General features: G+C 42.4%; 1 protein-coding gene across 1 annotated transcript in view; it reads left to right on the top strand.

Moving 5' to 3' along the window:
• Nucleotides 1-16,980, top strand: part of TGFB2 (transforming growth factor beta 2) — a 65,646-nt gene that overhangs the window by 30,925 nt on the left and 17,741 nt on the right. Inside the window, exon 2 of the mRNA XM_056357394.1 lies at nt 11,296-11,459. Within this exon, the coding sequence (XP_056213369.1) occupies nt 11,296-11,459 (164 nt within the window). The remainder of the gene's footprint in view (nt 1-11,295; nt 11,460-16,980) is intronic.

Below are 16,980 nucleotides of genomic sequence, written 5' to 3'. Positions count from 1 at the left end.
AAGGTGCCAGGAAGAGGAAATATTTTTTTTAAAATAATAAACATACATAGACTTTCTCAAACGCACACACACACATCTAACCTTACACCTAATCTGCTTTTGAGAAGATAAAATATTAGTTAAGAATTATTCCAGATTACTTGGGTTTTGGGGATATGATGACTGCTGAGGGGGTTTTAGGCACTGCAGTCCTGATGTCTCGATGTAAAGCAATATGATCTACAAGTCATGCAGCTGGACTGTGATCATGTCTGCCTCTTCAGCCTGTCAGTGGAGAGGTCTCTTGTTACAGACTGCTTCGGGAGATGCCACTTCAGTAGCATGCAGCCAGAAGGTTGGGAAATGAAAGAGAAAAAAAGTCTTTCTTACAAGGAAAATGGTCGGTCAGTCTTGTGAATGGCAGAAGGTTAATATAATCTAAGTCACTGAGTTCGCCGCAGCCCTAAAAACTGAGCTGAACAGTGCCAGCAAGTCAGGTCTTACTTTGCCATTGAGAAAGGTTTGTGTTCCCTGGTGAGTTTTTTCAGTTTGCCCCTGTGTTTTCCTTTTTTCTTCTTTCTCCTTTTTTTTTTTTCTTTTTTTTTTTTTTCTTCTTTTTGAAGAGCAGATAGGCAATTTTACTTGCAATTCTTGCTTATGATTCCTAGCTGAAAGAGGAGCAGCACTTCATGGAGAGAGATGAAAGACACTAGGAGTATTTTTCTTACATTCCAGTGTAAGCAGAATAGCAAAGTACATACCTGAGAAGTTTCCAAACACAACATACATCTATTTACATATTTGATTTCAGTGGTGATACATGATAACCTGGGATTTCATTCAAAGGATCCTGATGGGGATTTGAAAGGAGTTCTTCTTCCCTGAATGTTCACAAAATAACTGCTGAAAGCTGAAGGACCTTTTGTTGGCAAGCTGAATTCATGGAGAACAGGAGGCAGAGAGGCTGGAGAGAGTTTTCTTGTGCTGAAAATCCTCTCTGTGCTTACAAGTATGGGGGTAAATTCCCAGCCCTTTTTGAAAGCAATGGGAATGTTTTGCCAGTGACTTCAATGGGGTGAAAACTTCATGGAGGTTTCAGAGATGCTTTGCTAACTCTGTAACGTGTTCTAATGCCTGTTGACGGATGCAGCAGCTTTCCTGTTAGCTTGCCGCTCATCTTCCCAGAAGAAAAGGATCTGTCAGCTCCTGTTGGGAGTGCATGATCATGGGCTTGCTACCATGGCATCTAACCCAGGAGTGAGGGCACATCTGGAGATAATGCCTTTCTCACTATTAACACTGTAGTGTTGCATAAACAGCGGTGAGATTATGGAGTGGTTATGTTTGAGAGAGCGAGCTGTTGTGCTGTTTCTTTACCCCATATGTTTTCACCTGCCACAAGATTTGAGATTTCTTTGTTGAGAAACAAAGATAATAGTATGGTTTGTGTTTACATTCCCTCTTGGCTCCTTTGCATGAGTTGATGTATAAATAGGACTTTGAGAAGAGGATAACTGAGGTCAGACCTTTCAGACTTTCTAAAAATGTATGAGATTGGTATATGCTGAAAGATGGTGAGGAATGGAAAAATCAGCATTTGCTGCTCTCACAATACTCCCGAGTAATTAGGTTACCCCAATGAAGCAATGCTCAATGGCTCAAAATTTAGACCTGAAAATAGCTGTCACATGATGCATCAGTGTTGTTTGCATTACCCAGCCCCTGCATTTCAGCATGGAGGAAGGAAAACAAGCCAACAGCCTGGAAAGCTTTAAAGGCAAGCAGAGAGGAGGGTCTGGTGAGTTCACGTGAGCGAATTTTTCTTCAGGAGATTTCTTCAGCACAGAAAATGTCCACTGAATACCATGAACCTGAGGGGGACTTGCAGTGTTGCCATGTGAGGTGCTCATTTACCCTCATTTCCAGCTACTCCAGCTTTTGCAAATAGGCAAAGAGCCTTTCTTGCTGGGAGAGAAAGATCAGGCGTGGGGCTGTGCTACGTGTGCTGCTTTGTCCTGAGAGGGGCCATCCCCTGGGAGGCACTCCACACTCCTGTGTAGGAAATAGGAGTATTTGACAGTGGTCACAAGTCTGCCTGGGTTGGAGTTTTGATTTTGTTTTCCTGAAAGGGACCGAACAGTTTCCCCTTACGTTGTAGCCAGAGGTTTCAGTGATTTCAACTGGCTTTTGATCCTCCTCCAGCTGCAGAGGTTTGGATCCAGGCAGTTGATTTAAAGCTCAGCGCTCAGTCTGACTCTTCTGTAAGTTAATACTCAGAGTTTTGTTTTATAGCAGAAGCAGTCTTCTGGGCAGTCCTCGCGTTCTTCAGAGTTGCAGAAGAAAAGTGCGCTTTCTTAGAGGAGTAAGTTTTATTCAACAGAACACACTCCCAGTACAGCCGAGTTTGTAAAGAACTGGGATTGTGGCTTGTAATTGCCTCAGGACTGCCCTGTGGCTGTGAAGTAGTAATAACACAAGTTCTTGCAATCTGTGTGCTGATTTACCTTGGCATACATTTAAAGATGTTAACTCATGCATGCAGTCTGTAGTCCTTACTTTCAGGTGTCTTCCTATCCATTCCACAGGTGTTTCCTTTTTGTTCAGGGCAGCCTGCACAAGCAACTGGTTTCCTCCAAAATAAATTGTGTAGCTTGTCTGGAAGGACTATGTATGTTTTTCTTAAGTATTTTTCTCTCGTTCATAAAACATTCAGATTTTCTAATCTTTGCAAATGAGCAGCGATGGGGAACAAAGGAGGTGTAGAGAGGTTAGGCTAGCATCACTCAAGCAATACACAGTGGTGCTTACAGCCTGTCCCTGAAGAGGGTTATTTTATGAGCATTGTTTTTTAGATCCCACACGGGTTAGTTCTTGCTGCTTCTGCTGTCACAGCACATCACTTTTGTGGGGTATTTGTTCTTTAATGGTCCCGTGTAGGAAAACATAGGAGCTGATCACACTGACACCCTGCACAGACCACTAGGCCAGTATTGTATGGGGCGGTTAGACGAACGCTGGAGATGATATGTGATATCAAAAGAAAGGGGAGGAGAGCTGCATAGGGGATTTGTCTGACTTTGCTTTTTTTGGTAGTTTTTTTTTTCCTGTGTAGCTCAGTGATTTGGTCTGTAATCCTGCAGATATGTTTTTGAATTTTAATCATTGACATTTTCTACATACATGGCTACACTCCAGCTCACACAGACTGACAGAGAATTTTTGTTTTAGGTTGTTGGGCTACACCTCTCTGTTATTCACAGGAGAATGATCACATGGACTTTGTCTGAGGCTTTGGGTCATCTTCTCAGATAAAGCAGAATGCTCCTGCAGTTTTTCTCTTTGGTATTAAATGCGACTCTCCTTTGCATTTTGTGTGATGGAATAGCTGTGAACTTTTTTCAAGAAGGGTTCATTTGGGGAATCTGTCATAGCCCAGACATCCTGACTGTTGGTGTTGGACCTCATAGGAGGTGAACAAGCATATGTGATGTTGGCCCAGCAGCGTTTCTTCATATGGTACCTGTAGGAGAGGGCGGAGAGGAGAAGCTGTAGCTGATTCTTCAAAGTAGCTCTTCTGTCTTCCTTCTTTCTAGCTGGTGTGGGTAGTATGGGTTTTTTTCAGGCTAAATGATGTTTTGGACTGAAAAGACTAGTAGCGTCATGAGAATAATTGTGAAAGAGTGGCAGAGAGAGAAAGTCCAATGGAAAAAAGGATTTAAATGAGGGCTTTCTGGCTGATAAGATTCACTTAAATCAGACAGCTTAGTGATGTAGGAAAATTACAGCCCTTCTTACAGTGGCCTACAGACCAAATTAAGGATCAACCAAAGTCAGTTTCAGCTGCAGCGTGTAAATACAGTTGAGGCTGAACTTGCGACATGATTTGGCCAAGCCCAGGGAGAACAATTACAAAAAAAAAAAAAAAAAAAAGAAAAAAAAAAGAAAAAAGGAAGTTTTAAATAGCTTGTATTGTTACAGCTTTAAAACAGCAGTGGTAGCTTTTCTTGGCAGGGTTTGATGCCCAGTATAGGTCTCATACCCAGCTCCAATGTACTAGTAGAGATGAAGTGACACAAATTAAGGCATATGTAATGAATAGCTAATTACACTCAGTGCCCTTACTATACCAGTTGCATTTTGACCCAAAGATGACTGCAGGATGTTTTTCACCCTTACAGAAATCAGGAGTACAAAATACAATTACATAAGAGTGTCACAGTTGACAAAACTCCAGAGCAATAAGTACCTTGAAGGAATTAATCATTTGGGTAGCTGGAAGCCAGACTACCAGATCACTATGCTGTTGAGGTCATAGCTTGGGCTAGTCATCTTTTAATTCAGACTTGGTGAAGCAATGAGGAAGTAGCAGCAGAACCAGAAGGCCCTTGTTGGATTTTAAGTAAGGAACACATAATTTCATAGACATATCTTAAGAAAATTCCATCTTTGCCTCATTGTATCTATCTCTTCAATCTGGAGAACACCCTGGGGTTTTTTACTTTTCATATGTTGTCATAGATCTTAGTGTGTTTTTAAAGAGGAACAGCAAGTGGTTGAACAGTGGAAATATGTCACAAAATTTGGTAATTAGGTAATTATTCTTTTCTAAACCCATGCCCACCTAGACCTTCACTGGTGTGTGTTTTTTGGACCTGTGGACCTTGATAGAGAAAGTGTAGACAGAAAAACTAAAGGATGCATTTGTGCTACGTGAGCACTGCTAAGTGTCTTTACTGACATTTCTTGAGTCTTTGTGGCCATTTTATGGCATAATAATTACATATATGGATGGATTCCCTGCTACATATCAGAAGCTCACGAAGAGAGAAAAAAGTTAACTAATATAAGAAGGAATCCCTGAAATAAGAATATATCTTCAGGGTTTGCTTCTGTTAGTGTAACTGCTGAAAGGAAGTCATGTTTAAAGAGCTGCAGCAGGAGTCTGTGTAGGAGTGAGGTTTTGGTTCTTTGTTTTTTCTACAAGAGGAATTGCCTCACTCTAAAATCCACTGGCTAAGTGAAGCTGTACGGAGGCTTCCCTGTGTGCGTGCAGGGAGAGGTCCAGGGGTCAGTATTGGGGGTAAAAGAGGGAAGTGCATTCAGGTTTCAGTCTTCAGTTGTTGTAATGCTCAAGGGTCATCCAGCAATTGGATCCCCAATCTGTTTTCTTGCTGATGAAGAAAGCTTTTTTCCTCTATGTATGCCTGTCTGTCTGTCTTGTTAAGTGTCGGCATATCCACATGCAGTAAATAGCAAGACTGAAGTTATCAGGAAATGTGGAATTGAGAACCATGCGTGCCCCTTTGCCATGAATAAATTATGTATCTAGGGATCATTCAGTGGAAGATCCGTAGCTGCTGGTTCTTCACCATAGCATGGGTTCTTCACCAGAAATAGGTGCAATAGCAGACATTGTGTCTCACATTGCGCTCTAGGTGCACACATACCCTGTTCTGCTAGAAGAGCTGCTCCAGAGTCGTTGGGCCTCAGCTGGAAACCTTATCCGTCATGTGTTCCTGGCAGGTTTTTTTGTGACTTTCAGTGCCCTTTCCCTCCTCAATAGCAAATGGTTTATGACAAATAAAGGTACTTGCTCATTGGCAGCTTTGTAGGTAAAAACTGGAATATTGGAGTAAGTTTCCTACACTGCTTTTGTACCATCTGACTCTGAAAGCTTGTTGCAAGAGGCTGGAAGCGAATGTCGGAGTGGAGAGCAGCACAAGTGTTTCTGTCCAAGAGCACTGATTAGCTAATGGATGTGCTCATAACTTAATGTCACAGCAGGATAAAGTTTCAGAGCTAATGGAAAGCTGATGTACAACTGATTTACCTCTGAGGGCCAATCCCAGTTCCCAAATATAACCTGTAGGCCTCCATAATTTGGTTCACTGTATTTATATATCCCCTTTCATTGCAGAGAGGCAGTTTCCAGCAGGATTCAGCAGTCACGTCAGGGTCAGGAGGGGTGAGCAGAGTAATTATCCGTGGGCTTTGGGAGCCCAGATGCATTAAACAAGTTTCTAATTTCTTGGAGAGACTTCCCCTGGAAAAGAGGAGAGGATTTGTGACCTGAGTGTGCCTGACAGGAAGGACGGGATCCTGCTGGAAAGATGTGCCGGTACAGCTGACAAACTGCCCATCCTTCCAGCAGTCTTGCGCATGCTACTTCACTTACCATGGCTGGATGTCCTTAAAGGAAGCCGGACCTGGCTTGTGGCAGGGACCTGTATGTTGAGCAGAGAGTAAAATTCACACGGGGGAGAGACAAGGTCACATTATGTTGCTTGTTACAAAAAAAAAACACCTTAGGATTTGCTATCAGTGAGCTGAAATCTAAACAGCCTAAACGGTCCTAATAGTTAGAGGGGTTAGGGAAGTTTGCCAGAGCATGGGAATCATAACAACTGCATTTAATAACAATCAAGCTACTCATATAAATATTTGCATGTGCTGCTTCAAAGCCTACTACATGGTCATTCATGTACTGCAGTTAGAAAGATGAGGAGGGAAAAAAAAAAAAAAAAAAAAAGAGGGCGAGAAGAAAAGGGCACTCCATGTTTTGTAGCTGCCGTAATAAAGAATGGGCAAAGCACCAGAAAGAAAAGAAAAAGGAAAAGAAACCCTCCAAAGTTTAATAAACACAAAAGGGAGTAAAAATAAATCTTTGGAGCATTTATTACAAGCCCTTGATGGAAGGATTAGTTTGAAGCTCTCAGCCTTTCCAGTGTGGGTGTATGTGTGAAGTCGGCCTGTCTGGCCTCTTCCAATGAGAAAAGAAAAGTTGTTTACATTTCCTAACTTGGGCTGCACATATAATTGATTTTTTTTTTTTGGTTTCAATAGCAGAAATGAAAATTCAGAGGGGAAAAAAAGTCTCGTTTGGATGCAATTGAACTTAGGTCTTTTCTTCGCCAGAACGAAAGCCCAACACAGAATAGCTGTGTCAAACAGTGTTTTGTTTCTCCTGAAATGTCAGTACACGCAGTACTTGTGAGGAAATCTGTGAAAATGCAGGGCTTAGTTCATCAAACAGAACTGTGGAAGGCCAAAATGTCATCCTTTTATGCAGGAGATTCCTGATTTGGGGAACATCTCCAGCATGAAACAAACTCCTTCCATTTGCACTTCTGTTTTAAGGGAGCTTGACTCCATCTCACTCATCTCCCAGCAGCAATGCCTGGGGGTCTGTGTGCTGTCCTGGATGGTCAGTTAGAGGATGTGTTCAGTCTGTCCTGTTGATGATGCTCCAGCCTGGAGCAATACTTCAGACTTGAGTATTTTGGGATAGGTCTCCTGCACCCCTCCTATTCAGTGCTTTTCTGCTCTGTCAGAGCAGGGCTGCTTTCTGTCCTAGTTGCTGGCACAGGAGCTTAGAGGATGCTGGATGTTGGACAACATCAGTAAGACGCACAGAAACCACAATGTCCTTATGCACTTAAAACACTCACATAGCAGAACGCAATTTAACCTGGCAGTTTGGACTGTTCTGTGTAAAGCAGCTAATGACGTTTCAGCTTGTTTGGGGAGTGGGGGGTGGAGGAGGAAGAAAAAAAGAGTAAAAAAGCTAAACTTACGATGCTCGATGTTCAGCAGGCTAGAGGGAGAAGGAGGGATGCTGCTTGCACCTTCTCCAACTGTTTTTTATAACTCTAGTCTCAACTGTGCTGTGTTGATTGTGATTGCGATTATTACAGCTGGAAGTCTTCAGTTTTTTGAGGGTTGAATTAATGAATAATTTAAAGATGATAAAAATGGAATCTTTCATTGCATTTACTATTCCCTTTCTCCAAAACAAAAGAAATCTGTGTTTTCCTAGCTACAGGAAACATATTGATTTAATTCTACTCATTAATGATAATGGTTCAAAGAATACTTAAGGAGTCTAGTCTGTAGCAGGGTAACTGTGTTTGCACACTAACTTGGTCAGAGTCATCCTGGCGTCTACTGGAGCCATTGGGCCAAAACCAGAGGGGAGTCCAGAGGTATCCAACTGAGTCTGCATTGATACAACTGTCAGGTTAAGGTGGAGTCACAAAGAGAGATAAATTGCAGCATCTGTGATCACTTAAAGGCTAATTCAAAACTTTGTAGACTCCATAGGGTTCTTTCCATTCCCTTAAAAAAGTTGCAAGTCTCAATTCTCAGTCTTAATGTTGATTAATTTTCATGTAAACCCCAATTCTGCAGTCAGCCATTCTTTTTCAGAGGAAGGGTTCCAGCTGGTAAAAAAACCCACATTTTTTTCAGTTATCCTTGAATAATGCCTTTTCCTGAATTGACTTCCCATGGATACCATTGTAAATGATGGAATAAAGAAATCAAATTTCTTATGTGGGTTTTTGCAAGGTATCAAACAATCTTGTAGGAGAGATGAAACTCCTGTAAGACAAGAATTCATTCTTATTCATGGTGGGTGTCCCATGCCTGCCTTCCAGTGGAAGGTAAATACTCGTTCACTGTGTATACGAATGCACATATGCAAACACAAAAACATGCACACTGAAAGAATATTCCTTCTCTATCTTCTTTATATATGAAAGAGAAAAAAATGTAAAGGCAGAAATGGATCAGGAAAATCCGTTCAGATACATATTCACAGATTTGTATTATACAGTTTCTAAAACATAGAAAGTGAAAAAAAGGCTGCAAATATAGCACAAGAAAGTTCTAGAAATAAGTTAGAAGCCAAATATAAATAAGGCTGAGAGTTAAATAGGACTTTTCAATCTGAAGTAAAGTCAAGTTGGACAGGGTTCGTCTGTGCCAGGGCAAGTGGCTGGCTGCTAGTTTGGCTTGTCCAGAGGGAATGAATTGGTAGGTTGATGCCTCAAATAAATGACAGGGAAGGACAAGTTACAACTCATCTGGAAGCATCAATCTTATATATACATATTATTATGCCAAATTATATTCCTAGTAGGATTAGGTTTGGCTGAAGAACAAGTAGTAGCGTCAGAGTTTCCTATAGCAGAAAAGTAAATTGAAGAGATTATTTCTCTCTTAGATGAGGATATAATCTCTGAACTGAGTAGCTTTTATAAGAATTTGCAAAATGTATTGTAATTAAGATCATCAGTGCATAAAGTTAAGCTTTTCTCAGAAGACTTTTAGTTGGTATTTTGAGACACCAGCCCCATGGCTTTTGCAAAACAACAGCATTTATCACGCCGGGGTAATTTGCATCCTTTTTTTTCCTTTGAGTTCTTCCCACTGTAAGATTGTAGCAGTTTTCTGTCAGTAAGGCTGACAGGCAAGAATACTGATCATGATGTCCTGGAGTTTATTTTTGAGCACTGCAGGTGTGAAAATTTGAAAACCTTTTTTTTCGTTTCTTTATTTAAATGGGATCATCAGGAAGCCTGGGGCTTCCTGTTCATATTTATACCTCTTACCCATTTGACCATACTGAGGGTCTGCTTTGGGAAGTACTCTTTCAGAGGATTTTTTTAAAGTATTTTGCAAACTTGTCATCTCTCACTTATAATGCATCTACAGTTGAGGCCAAGATTATTTCTTTATAATCAAAATTTTCTCACAGCAAGGATTACTTTTAGGAATTTTTACCTCTGATCATTTGAAGAAGAGGTTTTGGCTCAATTATGTAGAGGAAGCGTGTTTCTGAATTTTGTGAAGACAGAATAAATTTGCTTTATTCCTTGTGTGACTTGTATTTGCTATTTATTTTGTAGGCAGTTTGAACTTGGAATTATTCAAAAAGCTACAACAAACTGGTTATTAAATATTTAGCTGTGAGTGGTGTTCCCTTGTGTAGCCAGGAGCTGCTGCATTGCTCAAAAGTTCTGGTAATAGCAGCCAAATATTAAATATTTGGAAGAAAGTCTTTAATATGTCTTATTGATATGAATAAATATTATTAAGGATTTCTTCCAACTACCTTTAATCATTAGTAGTTAGAAACGAAGGTAAATGTACTGGACTTGCGTTCTACCATTTCTTTACACAGAAATGATAACTTGTGTGTATTGTATCCATTAAGAATTAGATATCTTCCAGAAGAAGGTACTTTATTTGATTGATAGATGCCTGGATTAATGGCCTGGATAGCCGAGGGAGGCAGTGATTTTGGGGCAAGGGATTTTGGGCAAGGCCTGGATCTTCCATGGGTGCTGAACTGCTCACCTCCCTAATGTTGAGATTGTCATCTCCTGCCACTGTGTGCTGAATCCTGAGCTACGTGACTAGTGGGAAAACTTCATGTTTTGTGATAATTACCTGACATCTTCCTGCTGGCGAGGTCCTGAGGAAGCCAGCAAGCTTTGCTTTCTCAGCTGAAAATACACACACACACAATGCAATGGTCCTCTTTCTTTTTTCTCTTTACCCACTTCAGTTTCCCACTGTAAGAGAAAAGGAAGTTTTTCCTTTGGTTTGAACAGAGATTTTTATCAGGGCCTTCGAGTTGTTTGGAATCCCCCGGGAGTGTGGCTGCGTTGGTGGAGCAGCAAGGGCAGCAAGGGCAGCAGGGGCAGCAGGGCAGGCGGCAGGGCCTGGGGGAATGTGGAGGTGCTCAGCCTTGCGCGGGGGTCTCTGGCTCACAAGGAGGAACACACACTTCTGAAACCTCAACTGATACGTTTAACATGTTTAATCTTTAATGGCTTGAGTCCATTTTCCTGGTTTTCTTGCTTTCCCCCGTTATATAGCGAGGGGTGGTCATGTTTATGGCTTTCACAGCTTCCAAGTGGTCAAAATTCATGTAATTCCATTTATAATGTCTACTATCCACTTGTCTTTTCCCTCCTTTTCTTCTTCTCTTCCTGCCCGTGCCACTATAATCGGAATGAAAATATTGTTCTGGTGGAATCCTTTAATAACTAAATGCACAACTAAACCTGAAGCTGGCTAGATGCTCTATATTCTAGGGGAAGCGGACTTCAGAGATGCGCAGGTTGATGAGCTGCTGTTACCTGTCATCTTAGCAGATCCCTGTGAACTCCGTGCATGTCTGAAGGCATTTGCCAGATACCAACTACTATGATTCTTTCCCCTTTTATAAGTATCTGGGATTTTCCACCAGTATGTTGAAAGAGGAGAGGTTTAAATGCATGACCTGAAATAGAGCTGGAAATAGTTGTTAATCTCTGTTAATATGGTATTCCCATAATCAAACACATGTGGAGCAGGTTGGTTTTTTGGTTTTTTTATTAAATTGTTAATAATATTAAATTGGCCATTGGAAACTGAATCATGCTACAGATATTTCCCTTACTGAGGCTGTCTTGTATTACACTGTTTGACAGAACAATGTGTTTTATGATTAAAAAAAAATAATAAAATCACACTGCCTTCTTGCAGATGCCATCCCGCCGAGCTATTACAGCCTTTATTTCCGAATCGTCAGATTTGATGTCTCAGCAATGGAGAAGAATGCCTCCAACTTGGTGAAGGCTGAGTTCAGGGTCTTCCGCCTGCAGAACTCGAAGGCGCGGGTCTCGGAGCAGCGGATAGAGCTGTACCAGGTATGGTGGTACCTCATGCGCGTCAGCTCCCTGTCTCTCTGCAGCAAACCCACCTTGTACGTATCTAGTGGAACAAATCACGAGGAGAAGCGGTTGAGTCCCATCTTTTCAAAGCAGCCTCTTATTTCCCATGCCTTTCATAGAAAGGAACTTTATTGAAAAATCACATGAAGCTGAGATGTGCAAACTTTTTCTAGCAATTGTGCCTCAGGACTCCAGAGTTTCAGCATATAATATTTGACGTCTGTTCTATCCCCTACCAAGTCATCCCCAGGATCTCTGTCTCCCAGCACCTGGTCTGGACTGTCATTTACGCAGAAGTCAAATTCCTGTCCTGGCCTATGTTCAGCAGAAGCCTGCTAACCATTCCTCGCAGAAATGGCAAAGTTAATAATTGAGTTTCAAAGCTTTGTAGTTTCAGACCTGGCTTCTGTATAGTAGCCCAAGGATTGAGGCAAGGGAGTGGACAATTCAGGGATCGAGGAGTGAGGAAGAAAATGACCCCTTAACTCCCTCACTCCTAAGTGTTGGTAAGATTGATGTAAAAGTGCATTTTAAAAGTGCATTGTAAAAGTGCATTGAGCCCCTCACTGATTCGGATGTTGCTGCCCTCAATAGCTATGCCAGAGCACTGTCCTGGGTTTGCAGCGCTGTAGAATTCAGTTCAAATCCAGTGGGGTACAAATTCGAATTAGTCTTCTCCCTTACTTTCAATATTCACCTCCTGCTGCCTGGTCTGGTCAAGTGCAAGCCAAACCTGGAGCAGAGACGGGGGCAATTTGAGGTCACATGCTCAAGTAGGAGAAGCCTGATTCCCAGTTGAATGTGGTTCAGGTCCACAGGTGGTTACTGGACACTTGACTTCATGACTGTGATCTGACTGCCTTCCTTCCCAAGGACAGGCTGGCTGAAAAGTTGAGTAAATAACGTCTCATTAGTTAAAAGAGCAAGTTAGGAACATTCTAACGAGAGTCACTGGTGTCAATTACATGTAATAGTCATCAAACAGAATTACACAATAAGTCCCTGTGATGCTGCTACACCAGCCTGTTGAAACGATTGTATGTTCTGGCTTGACCTCACTGTTCAGACATCTTAAAAGGAGTTGATGGCATCTCTGGGCTTTCTGTTGTTCTACTTTTGAGAGCTGTTAGTCACCTGAAAGGAGTACAGCTGCGGTTGCCTGAGCTCAGTTCATTGCCTTTCTGCGTTTGAGGAACGTGGAACACAAAGGGTTCAGTGGAGGTATGGAAGAAAGGGCCTTTGCTTGGCTGGGATTTTGCCTTGTGATGAGAAACAGCTGGAGCTTATTTGAGAGAGCCTGACTCTGGCAAGCCTTTACCCATGGAAAGGACTGACACCTGCATCCAGGGCAGGTACTTGGGTCCTTTAGATAAATATATAGCTGGTGAGTATGGTAGGTTGGGCTTTTTTTAGGCTGGGTGAGGCATACCGAGAGAAGTGTTAGGTGAGCAATCAGTGCAGGTTATTGTAGGATTCGGTCTTTTCTCCAGCATGTAACAGGCAAGCCAAAGGCAGCAAGCTCTGAGTGTTTGTGCCAGGCATGGTTTAGGTGTGTTACTTTGCTCCTTTGCCTGTGGAGTGACAGGCTGTCTTGGGAGCATTTCCCTTGCAGAGCACCTGTTAAAATGATAAGAGCTGCCTGTTAGTTCCTCTCTCTGCTTTGCTTACTTACAAGTTCCTGTAGCTGCCTTAAGCTGGTTGTTTTCTTGCCCCTTTGGTCATATTTATTTCTTGCAATCTTGTATGCAGCTCTTCCCAAGACCTTGTCAGGGAGGTGTTACAGCTCTGTGATGGCCAGTCTGAACTGCACAGGTTCCTTGCCAGCTCTACTGTGAGAGCATCAGAGTACCTAAATACTGCTGCATCTGATGTCCATCACAACGCCTGGAGTTAGCAGGCAGTGTTTAACAGGAAAAGCAAAAGCAAGGAGAAATTGAAGGGGAGGGACCCATGATCCTGAGGGGTCCCTTCCAACTGGAGATGTTCTCTGATTCTGTGACGTAGATAGAACAGTGCTATAGAAAGCATCCTAGAACTTAGTATATGAATTTTAGAGATTAGAAAGAAGATCTAAGATGCTGACAGTGAGGAAGGATGGGTAGGAGGCATTGGTGCAACAGTGATGCTAGAGGAGTTTCAGGGCTGTGTAATAATATATTGATAGTGCAGATAGGAGTGTCTAGCAGTGGAGGAAAGTACAAACATGGGTGGTAAAAGAGGAGAATGAGGAAGATGCTCATTTTAGTGGAAGTGGGAGAGACAAGTACATTCTGTAAGGGCTGAAGACTTACTCGGGTATCTTTGCTTCCAGCATGAAAAGCCACGCATGGAGAGTGAGCCTTGCAGAGGAGTTGGCATGTGCAGGCACCGCTCCATGTCCATGCATAAACACTGCTTCCTGTCTTGTGAGATGTGTGCTGGGCTTGCCAGGGCTGTTGTACCCAGAAGGAACAATGTGGTTTTTCATCTTGCATAAGCAACATTTAATAATTAGGTTGTTTGGGGGTTTTTTCCTCTCACCAAGTGTTGGGTTGCCTAGTCTTTTTCTTTGTTGAGATCTTCTTGATAAGGGTTTTTGAAATTCCTCTCATACCTGCAGTTTCAGGGAATGGTTGTTCCCATGTCCCCTCATCTTCCTCAGTCAAGCAGGAAGAGAGGAGCAGAAGTCCTCTGGAGAGACTCAGAGCTCTCTTGTGGTGATTCACTGTGAAAGTGGCCATCCCTGAACACATGGAAGTCTCCTAACTGCTCTCCAAGCACTTTCTGATTTATTCCGGTGGCAATTTAGTAGTGATGTATATACCACTGGTGCAGAAGAGACAATATTACTCTGAAGGACTGTTTTAGGAACAGCTAGAGGCAGATGTGCAGGGTAAATGGAAAAAATAAGCAAGCAGAATATAAATATTTTGTTTCTCCTCCTGATTCTTTCTTTGTGTGGTCCTCTGACCTTACAGATCTACCCCTTACAATGAAAAAAGAAATGCAAGACTGCACCTTTTCAGCTAAGCTTTCCTTGGGCTATACTTGGCTGCCTTTTCCAAACCACATCAGAAAAGGACTTTGTGTTTTCCTGCAGCCCTTGTTTGCACTGACTCTGGGAAGGCAGTCTGGGACCTCTTGGTGTGGTGAGCCAGGGCCATGGCCCCTCGCTCCCAGCCCTCAGTGCAGCAGCAACAGGACCCTGTTTCCACCTCAGAGGCAGGTTTGGAGCAGAGAGCACCCCATTGTATTTATGCTGGGAGCGAGTAGTTGTGGATCTGTTTGCCAGGTTTGCTACGCCCCAGGATTCTATGGGCAGTGGGTCCTTAAGATTAATTCTCATGGAGGTGTCCTGGATGCATCCACGAAGCCAGTGGGCAAGTGGTAATCCACAAGAGCAGAAACAGTTTCTTTAATGTCTGTTTTCACCCAGAGTACTTATCTTGGTATTTAAGGATTAGGCAACCACATCTGTGTGTTCCTGTGCAGATGGGAAGCGCAGTGCACATATTAAGTAGTCTTAGGGTGGAAAATAATAGAACTCACAGAGCTAGGAATGACGTTTCTTTCATAAGGCTGGTATAAAAGCTTTTGTCTCTTCTTGGCTCTGCTTAAGTGAAGTTACAGAGAATTAAATTCTTTAAAGGCACTATCTTTTCTGTTGTTTCTTCTGCCCGAAAGGGAGAGTTTAATCTGCTGGTGGTGCTACTGATCATCAGCACATTGGAGAGTGGGAAGCTGGAGGGAAGGAAGTGGCCTCAGATGTGTCAAGTGCTCTCCCGCATTTCTGTCATCCTTCCACTGCACCACGTTCACTCAATGCGCTTCTCAACGTGCACCAAGTTTTCAGAAAATATTAAGAGGATAAACTACTTTTGGGGGAAGGAGGAGGAATAATATTAAATAAACAAGTTTTAGCATCGTCCAGTGGCCCTTGCTATGTTTTTAAAGATTTATGCCAAATGCAGGCTTTATTGGAATTTGATCAGATAAAGCTCAGTTGTTATGGGAATGTCTTTGTTCATCAGTTTTCTTGCCTGCTTTGAAGACTTCATCACATCTTTCTTTTATTAAGGTGCTTCTGTATTTATGAATAAAGTCCCTGCACCCTTCAAAAAAACCCTTGTCTTTTATGAATAAGCATTCCAAAATATAAATAGGCATCACTGCAAAGCTGGATGCATGGAAACCCTCACAGGGTGAAAAGCTGTCATTCAGAGAGTGTTGTGGTATTGTTTTTAAGGTATTTTTATTATGTACAGACGGCCAAACAATAACAACTGATAATTACTTCCTATGGAAGCAGTGCCATGTTTTGTTAACACATCATAAAGCATCACAAAAAATGCAGCCGCAGCACTGGGTTTTATCATCATCGTTCTCCAAGGCTGCTGTGGGTGGGGGTACCTGAGAGGCTGTGGATGGGGAGGACCCATACCACAGGATGTAGGAGAGCTCAGGGTTGGAGCAAATGAACGGCACCAGGTTAAAGCCTTAGGGGGGACATCAGACTGTGGTGAAGAATTTGAAGGAAGCAGGAGCAGACCTTTGGTCTTTCCATGTTGGGGAGGGCCCAGGCCATGCCGAGGGCTTCTGTGAAGCTTGCTCAGGGTCTAGGAAGAACTGTCTGCCGTCCAGGCAGTGGTAATCCCCATTTCTTTAAGGGCCTCTCTACCCGCTTGGAGGTAGAGGAGGAAGATGTTGTGGAACATATTACCCCATTATGAGTCAGATTTAAATTTAAAACACAGTCAGTTGTTCAAATACTTTCAATTCAGACAGTGTTTTGTCTTGTTTTTCAGTTAGGGAATACATTTAGAGCAAGCTACTATAGATTTGGGCCAAATCTCTGTGGTGCAAATCTGAGGCAATTTACACTGACTGCAGCAGAGCTACTCCAGACTGATCTCCGTATAATCAGGAGCAGAGGGACCTTGCTCTCTTTTCTTGCCAAAAAGTGCCGTCTCTAATGCCATGGAAGAAAATACCAGGAAGTAGGATTTGTGGCTGTGAGCTGGCACAGGATGTCTGTATTACAGATATCACCTGGGGCATTTGATTTTAATTGACTGCCATTGCTGTGACCCACATCTGAAGTAGTATATTTGGATCTTACAATTCACGTATTGCTATCCTGAAACCAGACTCTCGCGATCTGAAAGGTTACAAGGTTATGTTAAACAGTAAATGCACAGTGGTCTCTTTGAAGTGCCAAACTTGGTATAAAGTGTGGACCTAATAACTTTCTACTCTTAATAACTTTCTACGCTACCAACCTCCTCCCCCCAGTTCCCCCCCAGCAACAGCTCACAGTTCACAACCAGAGGAAGTTAATTTGCAGTATATTTTCGTCGGATTGCTGCTTTCTTGTTCCAGAATTCTTTTTTTTTTTTTTTTTTTTTTTGGGGGGGGGGGGGGGGGTGTCAAAATATTGTATGCCTTACTAAAAAAAGTGCATATGCTGGAGACGATGTATAGAGTACCTTTGGCAAATAATCTGAGAGTGTGGGTGAAG

This window comes from Falco biarmicus, chromosome 12, assembly GCF_023638135.1.
Source record: "Falco biarmicus isolate bFalBia1 chromosome 12, bFalBia1.pri, whole genome shotgun sequence".
Lineage (NCBI taxonomy): Eukaryota > Metazoa > Chordata > Aves > Falconiformes > Falconidae > Falco > Falco biarmicus.
Note: the sequence above shows the minus strand (reverse complement) of the source record. Positions and strands in the feature narration are given on the sequence as shown.